At 42.9% G+C, this 19,219-nt stretch overlaps 1 protein-coding gene across 3 annotated transcripts in view; it reads right to left on the reverse strand.

Annotated features, from left to right (window-relative positions):
* TENM4 (teneurin transmembrane protein 4) overlaps window positions 1-19,219 on the reverse strand; it is a 493,982-nt gene that overhangs the window by 65,771 nt on the left and 408,992 nt on the right. For all 3 annotated transcript variants that reach the window (XM_074983382.1, XM_074983375.1, XM_074983367.1), the window contains 4 exons: window positions 17,203-17,470; window positions 14,441-14,584; window positions 13,154-13,403; window positions 9,160-9,180 (listed from right to left, as the gene is read on the reverse strand). In XM_074983382.1, coding sequence (XP_074839483.1) covers window positions 9,160-9,180; window positions 13,154-13,403; window positions 14,441-14,584; window positions 17,203-17,470 — 683 coding nt within the window. The remainder of the gene's footprint in view (window positions 1-9,159; window positions 9,181-13,153; window positions 13,404-14,440; window positions 14,585-17,202; window positions 17,471-19,219) is intronic.

Raw genomic sequence — 19,219 nt, forward strand, 5'->3', positions numbered from 1 at the left:
GCAGATTTTATCAGTGATAATTTTACATTTTCTTTTAGAGCACTGATAGATAAATAGCATGGGGTTAGGAACCAGTCGCTGCTGGGAACTAAATGGAAACATACCAAACTTGATGATGATTTCCCGTTTACAATCATATTTTGAGACCTATCAGTAAGACAGTTTTTAATCAATTTAATGGGCTCCATTTTAATTTTATATCATTGTAAATTTTTAATAAAATGTTGAGTTGGACCATCTCATATGCCTTAGAGATGTTAAATATAGTAACTCAGAACTACTGCCTTGATCTACAAACCTTACAATCCTATAAAATGAGAACACATTAGTTCAACAGGCTCTACCTTTCCATACATCCACGCTGATTTGCACTAATGGCATTACCCTCCTTTAAGTCTTTATTAATTGAATCCTATATGAACCTTTCCATTATGTTATCCAGGATCAATGTAAGCCTGACAGACCTATAATTCCTGGGTCATCCCCTTTATCCTTTTAATACACTGGCACAACATTAGCCTTCTGTCTTCTGAAACTTCCCCACTGCTTCAAGACTCATTGAAAGTAAAAATTAACAGTCCAGACAGCCTCTCAGACATCTCTTTTAAAGCTCTAGGATGCAAATTATCCAGGCTTGCTGATTTCACTATGTATAAGATCAATAGCTTCTGTTGAATATTATCTAAGGATACTATTAGAATGGAAGGAGTGTAAGGAGTGTTATCACTGTAAGATGAGACTGCCTCATCTGTTTTCCCTACATACAGAACTGAAATATTTAAGAATGCTCCCTTTTCTGCATTGTTATTGATAATTCTAATGTTTCTATCTAATCAATATCATATTCAGGATTCCTTTTGCCCCTAATTTATTTTAAATCTCTCTTTCTTATTATCTTTAACTGTGCTGACCATAGATTTCTTATACTCCTTTGTATCCCTTATCAGTTTTTTACAGTTCCAGATTTATATTCAGTACTATCATCTTCTCCTTTCTTCCATTCGATGTAATATTTAAAAAAAATTGTAAGTGCCTTCGCTTTACTTCTAAATCAGATTGTTGTTTTTAACCAGGACAGGCTTCCCCCACCTTACTTGTGGGATTGTGGGTTTCAGGGACTCTTGTTCAGTGTTCTTAAGTGATTTCTAATTATCATTGAAATTTTTCTGATTAAATTCTTTCCCCCAGCTCATTTGGCTCAGAATTGTTTTCAGCTTTGTGAAATTGGTACTATTAAAGCAACAGGTTACATATATGAACATTATTCTGCTTGCATGTTATAAATGTAAACAAGTCACAATCACTTGTACCTAGGCTACCATTTATTTTTAGTTCTTTTTATCCCATCTTCTTTAGCTGTTAAGACAAGGTCTAATAAAAATTCATCTGTATTGGCTTCATTACTTCCTGAGTTAAGAAATTTTCATCCATGTTTAGAAATTCCAAAGATGGCTCAGCATTGGCAGCATGAGACCTCCAGCATGTATCATTCAAACTGTTGTCTCCTCCATGATAATTTCCCCTAAACATCATAGGTACGTGTGTAACGAGGCAGTCATCCTGTTTCACAGTGTGATTTGGTGGTCTGTATCAGATACCAAATAATACCCTGTCTTCCGCTTTATCTGTTAGCACTCTGATCCATAAGCATTCAAGATAATTTTTTCTTAGTTAGTAGTGAGGGTATGTCCACACAGCAAAGTTATTTTGAAATAACAGCCACTATTTCAAAATAACATTGCTAGCATCTACACAATGCAACCGCTATTTTGAAATAATTTTGAAATAATGCATTTTGTGCATAGCAGCCTTATTTTGAAATAAGCTATTCCAGAAAAACTCTTCTGGGATGCATTGGGCAAACCGGACAGTCTCTACGTAAAAGAATAAAGGGCTATAAATCAGACATCAGGAACACTAACATACAAAAACTTGTAGGAGAACACTTCAATCTCCCTGGACACTCAGCAACAGATTTAAAAGTCGTAGTCCTACAACAAAAAAATTCAAAAATAAACTGCAAAGAGAAAATTCAGAGCTGCAATTCATTTGCAAATTTGACTCCATCAACCAAGGATTGAACAGAGACTGGGAGTGGTTGGCTCATTACAAAAACAGTTTCTCCACTCTTGATGTTCACCTCTCCACATTAGCAACTGATACAGGGTCACATCCCCCCTGACTGAACTAACTGGATTTCTCCTCCCTTCATGTTCGCAACTCCACATTAACTGCTGATAATGGGCCACATCCACCTTGACTGAATAGATCCTGTCAGCTCTGGCCATCCCCTTGACTGAGACTCCCTCTTTAAATCCTCCTCTGAACCCCTACCTATCCCTGCTCCCAACTCGTGCATTTGACGAAGCGGGTCTTTGCCCACGAAAGCTTATGCTACAAAATATCTGTTAGTCTACAAGGTGTTACAGGACTTCTTGTTGTTTTTGAAGATACAGACTAACTCGGATACCACTCTGATACTCTTCCGGGATAGCTTATTTCAAAATAAGGTTGCGGCGTAGACATAGCCTCTGTCAAAAAGGCAATGCCATTTTTAACACAGAGTGGCACTCAACCTATCCTTCTGTCCCCTTGATCCTTCCTAATGTTTTATTACTATTTATAACCATTAATTTCAACATTCCAGTCATGTTAAAGATGGAACAGCTTTCATTAATACCAAGAGACTGAACTTATGATAAGAAAACAGCATTTGCAATTTCTCTTGTTCATTACCTAGAATTCTAACATGGATGTATAGAAAATTCAAGAGTTTTTCTCTATGGCCGTTTCTACACATGCCACTTTCGAAGAAATTTTCAGGAAGAAGGGGCCTCCGGAAGAAGGACTTCCTTCCGGAAGACCCCCCGGGGGCCATGCTTCTAAATGGCATTTTGGAGTTTGAACGAACATCTTCCCAACTCCAAATCACATGACCTCATGCTAATGAGGCATGAGGAATTTGCATCCACACCTCATTAGCATATTTCAGGCCATTTATTAGCATGCCACTTTCTTCACTTTTGAAGGAAGTGGCATGTGTAGAAACGGCCTTTATGTCCTTCACTTCCTTGACTAATTTTGTTTTAAGCTGTTGCCTGTGCTTAGCTTATAGTATTAGAACTAGGGTAGATATAAGGAAGCCATGATAGTTTGGCTAACTGAGGCCTAGAAGAATCTATGCTTATCTTCTTTCCTGTCAGCAGAAACACAAGGGGCCTGTCCAATAAGTAGGGCATGATGGGGGAAAGCTTGGGCAAATTATCTTTTTATAAGTAGGTTTAAGGTCAGGTCAGTAATGGTGCATCATTTCAGTCTGGGCCATCTAAAAACACCTCTCAAATAGCAAAATATGCCCAAACCTTCTCTCACTTACGGGAGAGAATAAAAGGTCATCTGATATATTCAGGTAAAAGGGCTAAGATGGGAATTTCCCTTTTAAACTCTGTTTCAAGAAAAACAGGTTGAATAGAATAGGTCATCATACATACGGGGGTCTCCGTAGGTATTCAAGATTCGATTATGTCAGACTCTAATTTCGTCAACACGAGGGAAAAAGGGTATAAAACAATCCTTTGGGAGAACAGAAGGGCACGTAATGAACGCCCAACGTGACATGTGTGACGCTGTGCCGGACGGATCTGCACCAATGGGGTGCCTATCACCCCAACTCTCTCTCTGTCTCTCTCTTCTTGTTATATTCTACTCTTGTTATTTCTTAGAACTCTTAGCTAACTTCTTCCTTTTCTGAACCACTGCAATAACTCCCTTTTGACAGGTGGAAGCGAGCTGGTCTCTGCTTCTAAAGAGTTCAAAAGAAGTCAGTGAGTATTGCATCCTGTTTGCTAGACATAGGATAAAACCATAAGATTAATCAGTAAAACAATAGGTATTGCTTAGTAATATTGTTAAGTAAGATCTTTGATTGTAATCTAAGTACTAACCGCAATATATTTTTATTGTAGTGTCTTGGCTAAGTGCTGCATATGTATTATTGTACTATTAAATAAAGCACAGGTATTGTTAAGATCATTGTCTGTGTTGTGACTGGGAATCCCAAAAACTCACCTCCGGCTTTGGCCTGAGGCTTTGCCTCAGATCTCACTGTTAAGTTGGGGGAGGTGCGAACCTATAATCTTCAACTTTAAGTCAGATTGGCGAGCCTTCCCAAATTTATATACCTACATATCTTGCTACCTTTTGCCCGGGTCAAAGCAGCATCTCTCTTTTGTGCTGATTGTTCATATCTTCCCCCATTTTGCCTCCCTTTCTGTTTTTAGTTGATTCACATCCCAAGTATTCTAGTTAGTCTGTCCTCAATACATTGGTTCCCTTTCTCCCATGGTAAAGGCCACCTAAAAATGATAGCTCCCTTTACCCATGAAAGGTGGGCCAGTGTTTCACAAAACCAAAGCCCTACACAACTGTCCTGGACACCTGTCCCAGAATCCTCTTCCTTTTTCATTCATAGGACAAGAAAATCTTAGGGGAGACTGTTTGAGTATTTTCCTTCTTCATCTCATTGCTGTGTTGTTTGAAGTAATCTACATAATATCTGCAATACCATAGCATTTGTATGGATGCTTGTCTGTCAATTTGTAGAAGCCTATCGCATATTAGAGTGATGTCTAGTGTCTTGGCTCTGGGAAGGCAACACGCTGTCCTGTTGTCCACCTGCACAGTACAGAATGTTCCTTTGATTCTTCTGAGTACTGAATACCCAACAAGAGGAATTTTTCTTCCTAGACTGCCTGAAGAGTTCTTTTTTTGCAAGCTCTATTTCCTTACTGGTAGGGCCAAGCTGCCATCCACGTGTGCCCTGTACACCTCTTCATTCCCTTGGATCTGATGGATCTTGAGTGGCATTGTCCAAGATTTTCAGGTTAAGGACCTGCTATTGACTGGAAATGTCTTGCTTTGTGGAACTCCTCCCTGTACTCTTCTCTCTGGAGGTTACAATCTACCCATTCTCATCTATCTCTAGCTATGCACAATGCCACAGATACCTCAGTGACAAACTGGAAGGCCTCCTCTCTGACTCACTGAATACCTCAGTTGTTTTGGGTTTGCTTTTCCAAAATGTTTTCTCATAATACATCCTTCCTTTCCTGTTGTTCTTTAGCTTTTCTTATTATTTGGACAGGATATTAGGAATTTTACAGGCAGATGAAAATACATGATCTTTGACCCCAAGAGCTTATGCTCCAGGCATATCACCTGTGTGTGTGTGTGTGCGCGCGTGTGTGTATATATATATATATATATATATATATATATATATATATATATGTGTGTGTGTATATAAAATGCGGAGATTGTGAACACTTCACCATGCAATGACTACGGCTTGTGAGAAGAGGTGTGTTTAAGGAAGACCTGAGGAAAACGTCTCCTGCTTCAGAATATAAATCAAGTGCTAACTTTTGAGATCAGGACGGAAAACCTCTGTGGGACAGGTTGTTTCTTAACTACCTGTTCTGGGGTATCTTATACCTTCCTGTGAAACATTCAGTGATGTCCACTGTCAGTAATAGGAGACTGGATTAGATGGACCATTGATATGATCCATTTTGGCAACTTCTGTGATAGTAGGAGGAATAGACAGAGGTTTTGCCAAACAGGTTATGTGGGGGCTCCAGGCACATTGACTATGCTTTCTTCTCAGGCTTTCTCACGTCATCTCTCTCTTTTAATATTTGAAACATTCTCCCTAGCATTTACCCTGTGCTAATTTCTGACTTGCCCTTTTTCCTGTGCCTGCATTATTGCCCTCCTTCCCTCTCTTTCCCAGGACTTCCTACTGTGGTACAGGCCACTGGTGATCACAAACATTTGTTGTCAACTATGAAGTCCCATATCCCTTGGAGCAGGAGTTCAGTGTTGGTGATTTCAATAGCACTGAGCACCTTGCAGATCCCAGGGGGATGACTTCTGCTGCAACTTGTTTGAGGTCTATGCCATTTTCACTGGTTGGCACCTGGTGTGTGTGATTAGGTAAAACTACCTGCTGCAATAAACAGAACTGATGGTTGGCCCTGTAGTTCTTTTAGTTGATCAGTGATGGCCAAGCTTTCAAGCTGAGCCAAACAGAACATCAAACTGCACAGTGGTGTCCTACATTTGGAATACAGCCTATGCTGGAAACTTGCAACTGATCCCAAAAGGGCCTGATCCAAAGTACTTTGATACCTACTGTGTATCAGACATGAAGAATGCTGCAGAATGGATGCTAAGGGTTAATTACTTCTCCATGATACACAGACTGTCCAATAAATTCTTGGATTGCATTGCAGACAACTTTTTATTCCAAAAGGTTGAAAAAGCTACCAGGGGGGAAGCTGTTCTAGATTTAATTTTAACAAATAGGGAGGAAATTGTTGAGAATTTGAAAGTGGAAGGATGCTTGGGTGAAAGTGATCATGAAATCATAGAGTTCACAATTCTAAGGAAGGGTAGAAGGGAAAACAGTACAACAGAGATATTGGATTTCAGGAAGGCAGATTTTGGTAAACTCAGACAGCTGGTAGGTAAGGTCCCATGGGAAGCTAAACTGAGGGGAAAAATGGCTGAGGAGAGTTGGCAGTTTTTCAAAGGGACATTATTAAGGGCCCAAAAGCAAGCTATCCTGCTGCGTAGGAAAGATAGAAAACATGGCAAAAGACTGCCTTGGCTTAACCAGGAGATCTTGCTTGATCTCAAAATAAAAAAGGAATCATATAAGAAATGGAAACCAGGACAAATTACAAAGGACGAATATAGGCAAACAACACGAGCATGCAGGAGCAAGATTAGAAAGGCTAAGGCACAAAATGAGCTCAAGCTAGCTACAAGCATAAAGGGAAACAAGAAGGCTTTTCACAGATACATTGGTAACAAGAGGAAGACCAAGGAGAGGGTAGGGCCATTGGTCAGTGAGGAGGGAGAAACAGTAACAGGAAATTTGGAAATGGCAGAGATGTTTAATGATTTCTTTGTTTTGGTCTTCACTGAGAAATCTGAAGGAATGCCTGACATAGAGAATGCTAGTGAAAAAGGGGTAGGTTTAGAAGTTGAAATAAGAAAAGAACAAATTAAAATTTACTTAGAAAAATTAGATGTCTGCAAATCACCAGGGCCTGATGAAATGCATCCTAGAATCCTCAGGGAGCTGATAGAAGAGGTATCTGACTGAGCCTTTAGCAATCATTTTTGGAAAATCGTGGGAGACGGGAGAGATTCTAGAAGACTGGAAAAGGGCAAATATAGTACCCATTTATAAAAAGGGGAATAAGAATAAGCTGGGAAACTACAGGCCAGTCAGCTTAACTTCTGTGCTAGGAAAGATAATGGAGCAGGTAATTAAAGAAATCATCTGCAAGCATTTGGAAGGTGGTAAGGTGATAGGGAACAGCCAGCATGGTTTTGTTAAAAACAGATCATGTCAAACCAATCTAAGAGCTTTCTTTGATAGAATAATGAGCCTTGTGGATAAGGGAGAAGAGGTGGATGTGGTATACCTAGACTTCAGTAAAGCATTTGACATGGTCTCACATAATATACTTATCAATAAACTAAGCAAATACAACTTAGATGGGGCTACTATAAGGTGGGTGAACAACTGGCTGGATAACCGTACCCAGAGATTAGTTATTAATGGTTTTCAATCCTGCTGGAAAAGTATAACTAGTGGGGTTCCGCAGGGGTCTGTTTTAGGACTGGTTCTGTTCAATATCTTCATTAACGATTTAGATATTGACATAGAAAGTACACTTATTAAGTTTGCAGATGATACCAAGCTGGGAGGGGTTGCAGCTTCTTTGGAGGATAGGGTCATAATTCAAAAGGATCTGGATAAACTGGAGAAATGGGCTGAGGTAAACAGGATGAAGTTTAATAAGGACAAATGCAAAGTGCTCCACTTAGGAAGGTACAATCAGTGTCACACATACAGAATGGGAAAGGACTGCCTAGGAATGAGTACAGCAGAAAGGGATCTAGGGGTTATAGTGGACCACAAGCTAAATATGAGTCAACAGTGTGATGCTGTTGCAAAAAAAAGCAAACATGATTCTAGGATGCATTAACAGGTGTGTTGTGAACAAGACACGAGAAGTCATTCTTCCGCTCTACACTGCGCTGGTTAGGCCTCAGCTGGAGTATTGTGTCCAGTTCTGGGCACTGCAGTTCAGGAAGGATGTGGAGAAATTGGAGAGGGTCCAGAGGAGAGCAAGGATATGATCAAAGGTCTAGAGAACATGACCTATGAAGAAAGGCTCAAAGAATTGGGCTTGTTTAGTTTGGAAAAGAGAAGATTGAGGGGGGACATGATAGCAGTTTTCAGGTATCTAAAAGGGTGCCATAAGGAGGAGGGAGGGAACTTGTTCTTCCTTGCCTCTGAGGATAGAACAAGAGGCAATGGACTTAAATTGCAGCAGGGGAGGTTCAGGTTGGACATTAGGAAAAAGTTCTAACTGTCAGGGTGATCAAACACTGGAACGAATTGCCAAGGGAGGTGGTAGAATCTCCATCACTGGAGCTATTTAAGAAGAGGTTAGATAGATGGCTTTTAGGGATGGTCTAGAAAGTGCTTGGTCCTGCCATGAGGGCAGGGGGCTGGACTCGATGGCCTCTCGAGGTCCCTTCCAGTCCTACTCTTCTATGATTCTATGATTCTAAGTTCACACCTACTGCCTGAGCCTCACTGCCATTCTAATCTCAAGCATGTCCCAATTTTTATAACAATGACCACTAAAAGCACGAACCTCTAAAGCTTTAGCTAGGTCTATCTCCTTTAGATGGCAGATGTAACAGACCTGTTTTCCTGTGTGGGTCAGGCACACAGAGGACATGTAACATGTAACACACATTAACCAATGGGTCACCCAGAGTTCCTTTTTTGCCATTCACCCAATTGTTTGACAAAGAACTTTTTTTTCCCTCCCCTCCCACTTTTATACTTTATTTCAACTGAATATGACTATTTATAGACAAGCAGAATTCCATTGTGACTCTGACGTGTGATTAATAGCTTCCAGTTTGGATGACTGATCACCTCCATCAGCTCTAATCACACTGGCTTCATTTGCTATTGAATCATCTGGAAATGGCACTTGTGGCTCACCATATAACAACATGCAAGAAGACAGGAAAAGGCATAAAATTCTCCACTGGTTGGCTTACCTATGTCTGAAATCTTTATTTCTGACAGACAGCAGGAAAGCAGGGAATAGAAGAAAGTACAAGGTGTTAGTGGCTGAGTTAGAAACGTTACTAGCAGATTGAAAACTTGACAGTAACTGTACCATACAATGCAGTAATAAATAAAGACTTAGCAGGCATGACACTGGTATACTTTATATTGGCTATTACTTGTCAGTGAATTCACTTTCTGCTGCATGTCACAAAGGAAGTATGAGCTCACCATCTGAGAGGTGCTCACTTATGCAGGAGATGGGATCAGACACACTTCACTATCTGCAGAAGTACTGAAAATATATACACACAAATGCACGCACACACATTCACACACACACTTTAATTATCTGTCATGGAATACAACATCAGCACAGAAGCCTGCTTCTTGAGTAAGCTTTACAGCTTTTTCACCATTGCTCATTGCAGTTCTATTTTACAAGGCAATTTACCAGCAGAGTTGATCTGGCTAGTTTCTTTTATGTTCACTGCCAGAATCTCAGAAACACCACAGGAGAGAATTCAAACACAATTTTTTCTATGGGCCAAGTCACATACTCCATTGTAATTAGCTGGAAACCACACTGCAGCTGTCTCTCCTCTCCAGAAAAGAGATGATGTTCTAATAAAGAGACCATACTGAACAGTTGGAGAGTGAGTCTCAAAGAAACTGAGGAGGCACACGTACAATCCATTTTGGCCAGAACCATGGCTTTCCCCCACAGCATGGAGTCAACCTTTATCTATACCCATTTAGTTCATAGCACATGGGAGTGAAGAAGGATTTCTGGATCCTACAACCTATGTGCTTGCACAGAAAAAGTAGTAATGGCTTCAGCAGGATTAACATGGGAGTAAATAAAAATTTGTGTCTCTTTGAAGAATACAACAAGTTCACTCTGTCAAGGTTTGCAATTTACTCTTTTGAAATCAGGGACTGTTCAGACAAACCCATACACACAAGGTCTTCCTATCCATGCTGAAATACAAAAAGAACTCATGATGGGATTTTTAAGAATGTTTAAGGGAGCGGGGCACTCAGCTCCTATGCAGTTGTGGTGGGGTTTGAGAACCTATCTGCCATAAGCTCCTTTGAACATCACCTCAATCACTAAAACAACCTTTCAACATTGGAAGGATACTATGCATCTTAATGTGGCCCAGCATGCAATCATTCCTCAGTACTTGGTGTCCCACTACCGATACCTTGCTCAAGCCGGGGCTCATCCAGAGAAGTGACTGCAAATATGTTATCAAAAGAGATGCTGGTTTGTTGACTCCCCATAACTTCCATTGGAATGAGCTCAGGTTACGCAGAAAAAGACTGGTCTTCTATGTGCCAGCCCAAGGATCTACCTTCATTTGGATTCTTTTCTTCTTGTATGTTAGCACCCACAATAAAGGTCCTACAGGCAAAATTGGGCCCTCAGTGGGTTTGCAAAGGTGTAACGTTTAGTAAACAATTCTGTTGCTGACGCACAAGCAGAAACAGACTTCAGATAATTCTCTTTTAATTGCACTGATTCCTCTGGTGGGGCAGCTGTCCCATCTCGGTAGATGGGAGGGTTAAAGCAGCCCTCAGGGAGGCTGTGCAAAACCCAGCCAATGGGAGGAGGGCTTGTAGAGAGCCAATCAAGAAAAAGATTGTTAGAGAAGCCAATCAGGGCTAGGAAGAGTCATATAAACAACAGAGCAGCAGTCTTTTCCTGGAGTGAAAGGAGGAAGGACTGGTTGCTTTAGGGGAGTACCTTAAATAAAGCAGTGCTTGACAGAGTTAGGGGAAGAACAGGGAACTGCAGCCTGAGGCCCCTCATACAAAGGGCTGGGAAGGTGTTGGGACTATGGGGAAGTGGCCCAGGGAGACAGACATCAAGGATTGGAGGAGGAGCAGCATGTTGCTGCTGGCTATAGGGTCCCAGCGTCAAGGCCTAGAATACTGGGCAGATGGGCCCAGACCCCCTTTCTCCCATTGGGCCCAGCCCCTTCTTCCCCCCACTGACCACTGAGGCCAGTGCATGGACTGAAGCTTGCCACTGAAGGCAGTGACTAGACCAGAGACTGCACAAGTGGCTGGACTGAGTACTGTCAGTCCTGCAAGTGGGGGAGAGTCAATCCACAGCTGACCCCAAGTTGACCCGCAGCTGACGCGGTGAACCAGGGAATAATGTGGGACCCAGAGGTGGAACAGAAGTGATGGTGGGTGCCATATTGCTAGAGGAAGGCATATTGTTGGACTGAGTTAATTCCCAAGATGGCCAGCAGAGGCACCACAGTGGTGAGTCACACCCCATTACAACTCCTCCGGCTGAGCAGGAGTATAATGCAATACAACTGTTGGCGCTGATCCTGCAATGAGCCGCAGTTAAGTCAGCAAAGGTTGTAGGACTGGGGACTTATTTTTGTCAGCAGACATAGCTCTTAATGCAGATTTGCTGACTAAGTAGGGCCATTTTTACAGTAACATCTCAGGGGAGTGAGAAGTACCACACTTTCAGGTCAAATCTTGAGAGCTGGTATGCACCTGCAACTGCTGTGAGCTGTGAGTGTTCAGAGCCTCTCAGAAACCATATCCTACAAGTACCCTGTTAAAAACGGAAAAGATTCAGCTCTGCCCCTTTCCTTTATGTTCCATCTGGATGCTATACATTATGGATGAGTTCTCGGTAGCTCTTTGTGTGTGTTGGAGTGAGGGGTTTAGTATATTTGGGTCTTCAAAAATGCAATGAATTCTTTCACCAGAAGGAAAGTGAGGGGGGATATACTAGATTACAACATGGCATTTAGAACACACACCAAAAATGCATGGATTTCTGTCAGTAGGTTAGTCAGACTAAAGAACTGCAACAAACTGTCTTTATCGTCCTGTGTGCAATGTACTGGTTGATGAGTGTGTGTACCAAACATATCACAGACTAGGCATTCTGACACACATCCATGTACAACTCCAATATAGAATTCACCAATGGACAGTTTTCAGCTCCAGTCCGATTACATATTGTATTAGGGCCTAATCCAAAGCCCACTGAAGTCACTGGTTAAGCTCCTGTCGATTTCATTGGGTTTCAACTCAGACTTTTACAGCAAAGCCACTGAGTCTGATTCAGATGTCACTTTATGTCAGTTTAACTCTGTTGACTTCCCTGGAATTAACCCTGGGTCACTTCAGTGTGAGATCAGAATCAGATCCACTGCCTTGAACAGGGCAATGTGTTTACCATGAAATGTCTGGGAGGGAAAAACATCACAGATGAGTCAACACAAATTTTGACTCAGTCACAATATATTTTATTTCATCTAAATGTATGGCAGATCTGTGTTTCTCCTCTCTGACTCCCCCCGACTGCCCTCCCTCCCGTCTCTTGCATGCTGCTTTGCAAACCTCTGCCTCCTGCAAGTTTTCTCTGCATTTTTCTGCAAGGGCAAGTGGCAGCACTTCGTCTCCCTGCAGGGGAGAATGGACAGAACTTCTTCACCCAGCCCCTATTTTTCAATGGAGATCTGGAGCAGGAATTTGCTGTGGGTGTTTGCATGTTCAACATCAGGAAGTCGCAGATTGTGGGAGTCTGTTGGTGACTTCACTGTCCTAGGTTTGAATGATCCTCCTTCTTAAATATCCTCTATATCTCCTCATTACTGATGTGTGTCTTTCCTGGTGTAAGTTATCCTGGAGGGTGACTGTTAATTTTTTAGAATTCCCACTAGTCTCACCAGACTCAAGAGGGCACATTAACTCAGTCTGAGGTAGCAGGAAATAAATGAGATGGACTATTTTGGCCCTGTGACTCCATTCTGGATGAAGGCATGAGGCCACATGCCTTCCTGGCACTAGTCAAAGTCAGCAGACTTGCACTGGTAGTGAATTCGGACCATTCTGTTAGTTTTTTAAAAAAAGAAGTTTGGACTCATTTACCCTCTGGGTACATAACACTTCTGCACAACCAAGAGTGAACAATTCCCACAGGCTGTGAGCCGCCTGCTGTACCTGAGCTCCAGTATGTTGGTGACATTGCCAGAGGGAAAGATCCTTCGGATGTAGTTGAAGTCGCCAACGTAGAGGCTTCCGTCTGACCCGCATGTTAGAGCAATGGGAGCCAGGAGCTTGTTCCCATCCGCAAGGCCGTTACAGCTGGGACAGGAAATGCTACGCCTGCGTCCATTACCCATAATGCTTCCTATGACAGGTGGCTGCTGAGAGACAAATTGGTTTTCCCCGTTTCCTTTATGCAAGATGCCTAGAAAACAATAAGAGCAGGCAGGGAATAAAAGAGAGATGGTGAAACTAGCACACAGAGGGCATGTGGCTTGCTCCAGGTCTCAGAATGAACCAACGGCTCCACAGGGAACAGAATCCTGGTGTCCCAGTTCCCAGATTCATGTTGTATCCCACCACAAAGAGATCTCTTCAGGGTTATCCCCAGGTTTTGTGGGATCCTGTGAAAAATGAGATCTGGAGGGGTCCCAACAAGCTGCCGTAACTCCTACGGCACGTTTCTCAGCCTTTTCAGATCAGTGACCCATTATATAATGTTAGAAACATTCATGCTGTGCACCCCCACTCATTATAAAGATGTATTGATGCTAACAATGATCAGCCTCTGTGACTTATTTGGGTGGCTGCCTCTAGGGATTCCTCCCAGCTTCCTGTGAAGATGCAGGGCTTAGCAGCAGAGTGCCACATGGTGAGTGCAGAGGGTGGGGGCAGAAGTCTGAGGAGAGGCGATCCTCTGCTGCTGCAGTGGCCACTTGCCCACACTGCCTTCACCCTGTCCCAGGTAATAGTCCCACTCTTTTCCACAGGATAGGTGGGGGTGGCTGCCTCACCTCATCCTATGGACGGGATGGCTCTGGTTCTTACTACTTACCATGACTGTGATGTCAAGCTTTGCTATTTGTGATTGTATTGGGTGGGCTTGCTTTCAGTGGGGTGAACAAAGGATTGGCCCTATCTGAGCACATGCATACAGCACAGGTGCTTACAGAGGGTTCAGTCTTGGGACTTTTTTCAATGGCCACCAAAGAATTCAAGACCATTCCTCACAGGCAGTACAAAGCTGGGACTGCATACTTTGTAAAAATATACAACAGCCAATGATTCTTTTCAGATTTGCCCATTCAAAGCTGCCACTAAATGTAGGTTACAATGAATAATTTGTTAGTAGCGCGTCTATCTGTGTATTTTCCCGTTGGTTGAATTATTAATAGTGAAAAGCAACAATGCATTGTACCCCTGCATCACCCATGCTCACGCCATTTGTTAAAGCCAACCCACCGCTCTGTATGTTGAGGGCATGGTGTTTGTCCAGGGACCATCCTCCAAGTTTGGAAGCATCAATTTCATAACCTTGAAGGACCGCCGTCCTCTTCTCCCACAGTATCAGGTCAGGACATGATTCATATTCATAGCCCACAGAAACTGGGAGCAAAGGGGAAAAAAAGAAGCCCATAGGTTAACAACCTCAGAAACGCACATCCAGAGCAGAGCTGAAAGCTTTAATTAGGTGAGGGAAAGGCCATTTCTACAGGCAAGTGCCAATTCTATTTAAAATACCATCACATTAATGCAGAGTCTTAACATTCTCTTTAAAGGCCACTCTGCATAAAAAAGGTCAACACAGCAGTAGAGGTTGGACAAATCTGCTAAATAGTCAAACGGTGCTGACTTACAGACACAATTCAAAGCAATGGGTGACCCAAGGGTTTAGCAAAAATGGTCCCAGACTTCCAGAATGGTAGCATGTCGCTTCTATTCATCACCTCATTTGCTAAGGCTGCCTGGCAGTAAAGTAATGTGTTGAGGCAGAGAAACATGGCCCAGCTTAAAAAAACCAAGAAGCAGGTCTCAGTTAGTAAGTGCCAATGAAGCTGACAGAACAATGATTAATTTGGGCAGTATCTCTAATACAGACAAAAGCGCTGAATATGAATTGGCTTTCATTATTTCCAGAGAGTCTTCAGGCCCGATCTACCTCCTTTTCATTGGTGAAATCAGGAATAAATCCATTAAAGGCAATGGAGTTACATCACTCTGACATGAGTTTGAGTGAGAGGAGAATCAGGCCCATTATTTTACTGAATACCTAGAAGAAGGCTTCAGGTGAAACATGGACTTCTTGAAGTTTTCCTCAAAAGAAGTAAGATCCAAAACCTATTCATCACTGGTACCTGTAGCAGAGTAAGGATCTTCAGTTTTACGCTGCTTAGGAGACAAGGGAAAAACAGGATATGGAACAACTCTTGGCAGGTAAAATAAGGAGCTCTGTGTCTCCTGAGAAGTGCTGAGCTCTAAGAAGCTCAGTACCACTCAGGAGACATTAGGCACTTTGCAGGACCCATCTGGATGGAAAAGAATGCAGTACAGGGAACCGTCTTGCATTGGCAGGGAGATGAGTTGGAGTGAATAATCAAAAGGTCTTTCCTGTCTCTTTCTGCTACCATTCTGTTTTCAGCTCTTTTGTTGAGAAAACATATGTGCTCATCTATATGTGTCCTTGGCCAGTAATATGATATTTTAAACCTCCACGAGCCTTTGGAGGTTTGTTGAATAATACAAAAACACAAGTACAAAGTGAAGGGGTCTGGGAGATAACTGCCAGAAATAACTTTCAGATGTTATGGAGTAGGGGGGGTGTCTTCAGGCCCTGAACAACCCTCCTCATCCACAGTCAGATGCGCCTGTCATTCACAGGTACATCAGAAGGTTTATTAGTCAACAAGGACACAGCATAGAACAGACTTGTCACAACAGAAACAGAAGCAGGCAGTACAATCTCTTTTGGGAAGAGGGGGCCCAGAAGGAGACTCCAAATGAGGGCTTGGCTCTCCTACCTCACTCTTAAAAGCACAACCCTTTTACGGCCTGCTTTTCAGATGCTGCCTTTACTTTCACTCCCATTAACCAGATAGAGAGGCATTGAAACTGTAGCTGCTACTGAGTGTGACACGAGGAGGAGGGCAGGTTGAGGCCTTCATAACAATCAGGCCCCTGAAGTCACACTAGATAGCTAATCCTTTCTCTATGAATTATCTGTATATGTTGCTCCACCAAGAGCTTCACTTATGCTGTGAAACAGGGTTTCATAAGCCTCAGCAGATCATGTCCACTAGCCTCTTGCAAGGAAGCTCAGCCCTGTACCTAACACATTCTCTGTCTCTGCAGACTGAGGCAAAGAGGCCCTTTGCTGTTCTTACGACAGGCATCTCTGCACTCAGACTACAAGAGAGCAAAGAGGAATCTTGCTGCAGGGCCACAGCTAATCCTGAACTGTTCCAAGAGCAACAAGGGGAAGGGTCAGGGTGGATGTCTGTTGTTTTAAAGTAACAGTGTAGACACCCTGGGAGAAGTGGGGTTCTCATCACGCTGTTGCCATTGCAAAGGCCTTGATCTACTCTGCCAGGCTGAACCCGATTGCACAAATGTAAGTGAAGGAACGTGGCTCCTTGAAAGAATCCTCTTGCTGGCTGTCAGTCAGATAGGGAGCAGCCAACACCCAGCTGTGGCAATGAGAAGTTACTATGCAGGCTCAATGTCCTGTCACCTTTGATGTCCTTTCCCTGACAACTGAGTCAGAAGCCATGATATTTTGCATGGGTGGGCTCTGTGATGCATACCAGGAGGAGAAGGAGCTGTAGCCATACAAGTGATAGATGGGCAGGAGAGAAGAAGCTTCTCCCATCTGTTGGGACTCCAGTATTTTCAGCTGCAGACCCTGCCGACTATGAACCATGGATGGTGCTGTATTTAAGATTTGGTGCAGAGAACATGTACAGCCCAATTCTGCATTGCCTCACATCTTGGATAATTGCTTTATAGATGTAGAGGGCCACACAAAGTGCAAATGTAACCCATACACCTATGTATGGTTAACTGTTCCATGTAGTGGTACCTAGACCACTTCACAGAGAAAGAATAAGGGTCCTCTACAGCCTAGGCTGAAAGCTAGCTGGCCTTTAGCTTAAGCTGTAGAGGCGCCTCCACTAAGCTCCAGAGATCCCAGGTTTGAGTGAGCCTGTGGGCAGTTACACAAAGCTTACCAAAAGCTTCTGACAGTCCATACACCTTCTGGCTGTAGACATCTGTCTTATCCCAGATGAAATAATAGGAGAGGTCTGGGGCAGCTGCAAACCACTTGCGAAAAAGGCGTCCTTCTACAGCCACCATAAGGTGAACTTTCATGAGGTTGAAGGGGATGGTGGGATGGGTCATGCTGATCCTCAAGACTGACTTGTAACCAGCCGTGCGGCTGCTCAGGTAGCTCAGCTTTATTTTACTGCCAGCAATATTAATCTCCTCCTGCAGGGCCTGAGGAAAAGAAAGGGGCAGGAGGTGCTAAATCATGACTGAACAGACACAAAACTACAGCATAGTTGCAATGAATCAGACACATACATGTGTGTTTAGAAAATCTCTCTGAGAAGCTCTAAACAAGACCATTTACAAGGCATCATTTATCAAATATACACAATGTGGAGGGTTATGCAGAAAGACCAAGGAATGTGTCTCTGTGAGATCTGTGTATGTGTGGGGAAGGGAATTAAAGTGCTTACCATGGGATCCAAGCAGAAAAAGACTCCAGCCCTCCAGCCCTCTGGAGCTGGAGCTGCCTGCTTATGATCATGCCTCCAGCCAATGTTTCTTTTTTCCACTTTCCATCTATCTCACAGCCCTCTCTCTCCACCTCCTGTCCTACCTCTTGCCCATGAAACATCATCTCTACTCCTTTCCTCCACTCCTGTACTCCACCCTCCTTCTGTTCCTTTCCTTCTTCATCCCCTCTTCCTACCCTGCTCTCCTCCTGTGGTCTTGCCATGACTCTGCTCCTACCCGTTTCATGTTCTTGGCTCCTGCTCTGAGCTCTTCTCCCTTGAGCTCTCACATTGTCCCATCTCTGCATTTCTCACCCATCTGTTTTTCAGGTATCCTGCTTCTTCCTCTTCCACTGCCATTTTGTCTGGCCACCCACAGGGGAGCACGGAGCCCAGGAGACAAAGATGTCCTGCAGTAAGTTCTACTGCCCAGTGCCACTGCAGTCTCCACCAAACTGGATGAGAAACTGCAGAAAGTCTAGCTCATCCATAGCTGCCTGGGGTTTGAGCCTGCTCAGTGCCAATGGCATCTTCAGAGAATTTGGCTGCTAAACTCTAACTAGATTCTATTGAGCACATATGAATTTAGGATTTGGAGAAGGTTATAATTTGGCTAGTTTAGGGCAAATTTTATGGGCTTGGCAAAAGGCACAAAAGGAGGGTGGTCACCCTGCCAAATTTCCAGGCCCTATGCCAAACCATAGGGATTCAAGAACTTCTCTGTGAAATGGCTCTATGCATTATTTAAATACGGGCATCACACAACAGTGTATTTCCCTTAACCTTTTCCTTGGAAATGGCTGAATCATTTTAGCTAAAATTTTCCTCCCAAATATCAGCTTCCAGCAGAGTGCTGGCATGGAAAGTGTGTAAGCAACTGAAAACAGAGATTTATAATGGAAAATATTTGGCAATCTGAACTGTAGACATTGCTACAAGACCCTACCTACAATTATGCTTTTAGCATTTGCATAGCACCTTGGATACTGAGGGATGTGAAAAAATGCTTTATAAATACAATCCAGTCTGCACAACAACCCTGCCCATTTCATGGATGGGATAAGTGAAAGACAGAGGACTTAAAATATCTGCTAAAGGTACACACACAGTCAATAGCAGAGTTAAGGACAGCCCCTGGGAATGTGAACTTCATTCTAGTGCTTGGCTTAAATCACCAGATTCAACTCCTGTTTTTTGAAGCTTTACTCAGCCTCAGTCATGTGGGGTGTGCCTCTTACATAGCTTCTGAGTTATAAATAATCACCAATCTGGGAAATGAAGCACCTAAAAACCATTGTTTGGGGCTATAATCAAAGACCTAACACTTTTTCAAGTGATAATTCATAACCTCTGAGCACAGCAGCACTTGACAAACTGATGCATCCTGGAAGTTGAAGTACTGTTCCACCACATTCATAAATATTTACTTTATCTAATGCAGCCTTTTCAATTTGCATACCTATGC

Source organism: Carettochelys insculpta, chromosome 1 (genome assembly GCF_033958435.1).
Source record: "Carettochelys insculpta isolate YL-2023 chromosome 1, ASM3395843v1, whole genome shotgun sequence".
Classification (NCBI taxonomy): domain Eukaryota; kingdom Metazoa; phylum Chordata; order Testudines; family Carettochelyidae; genus Carettochelys; species Carettochelys insculpta.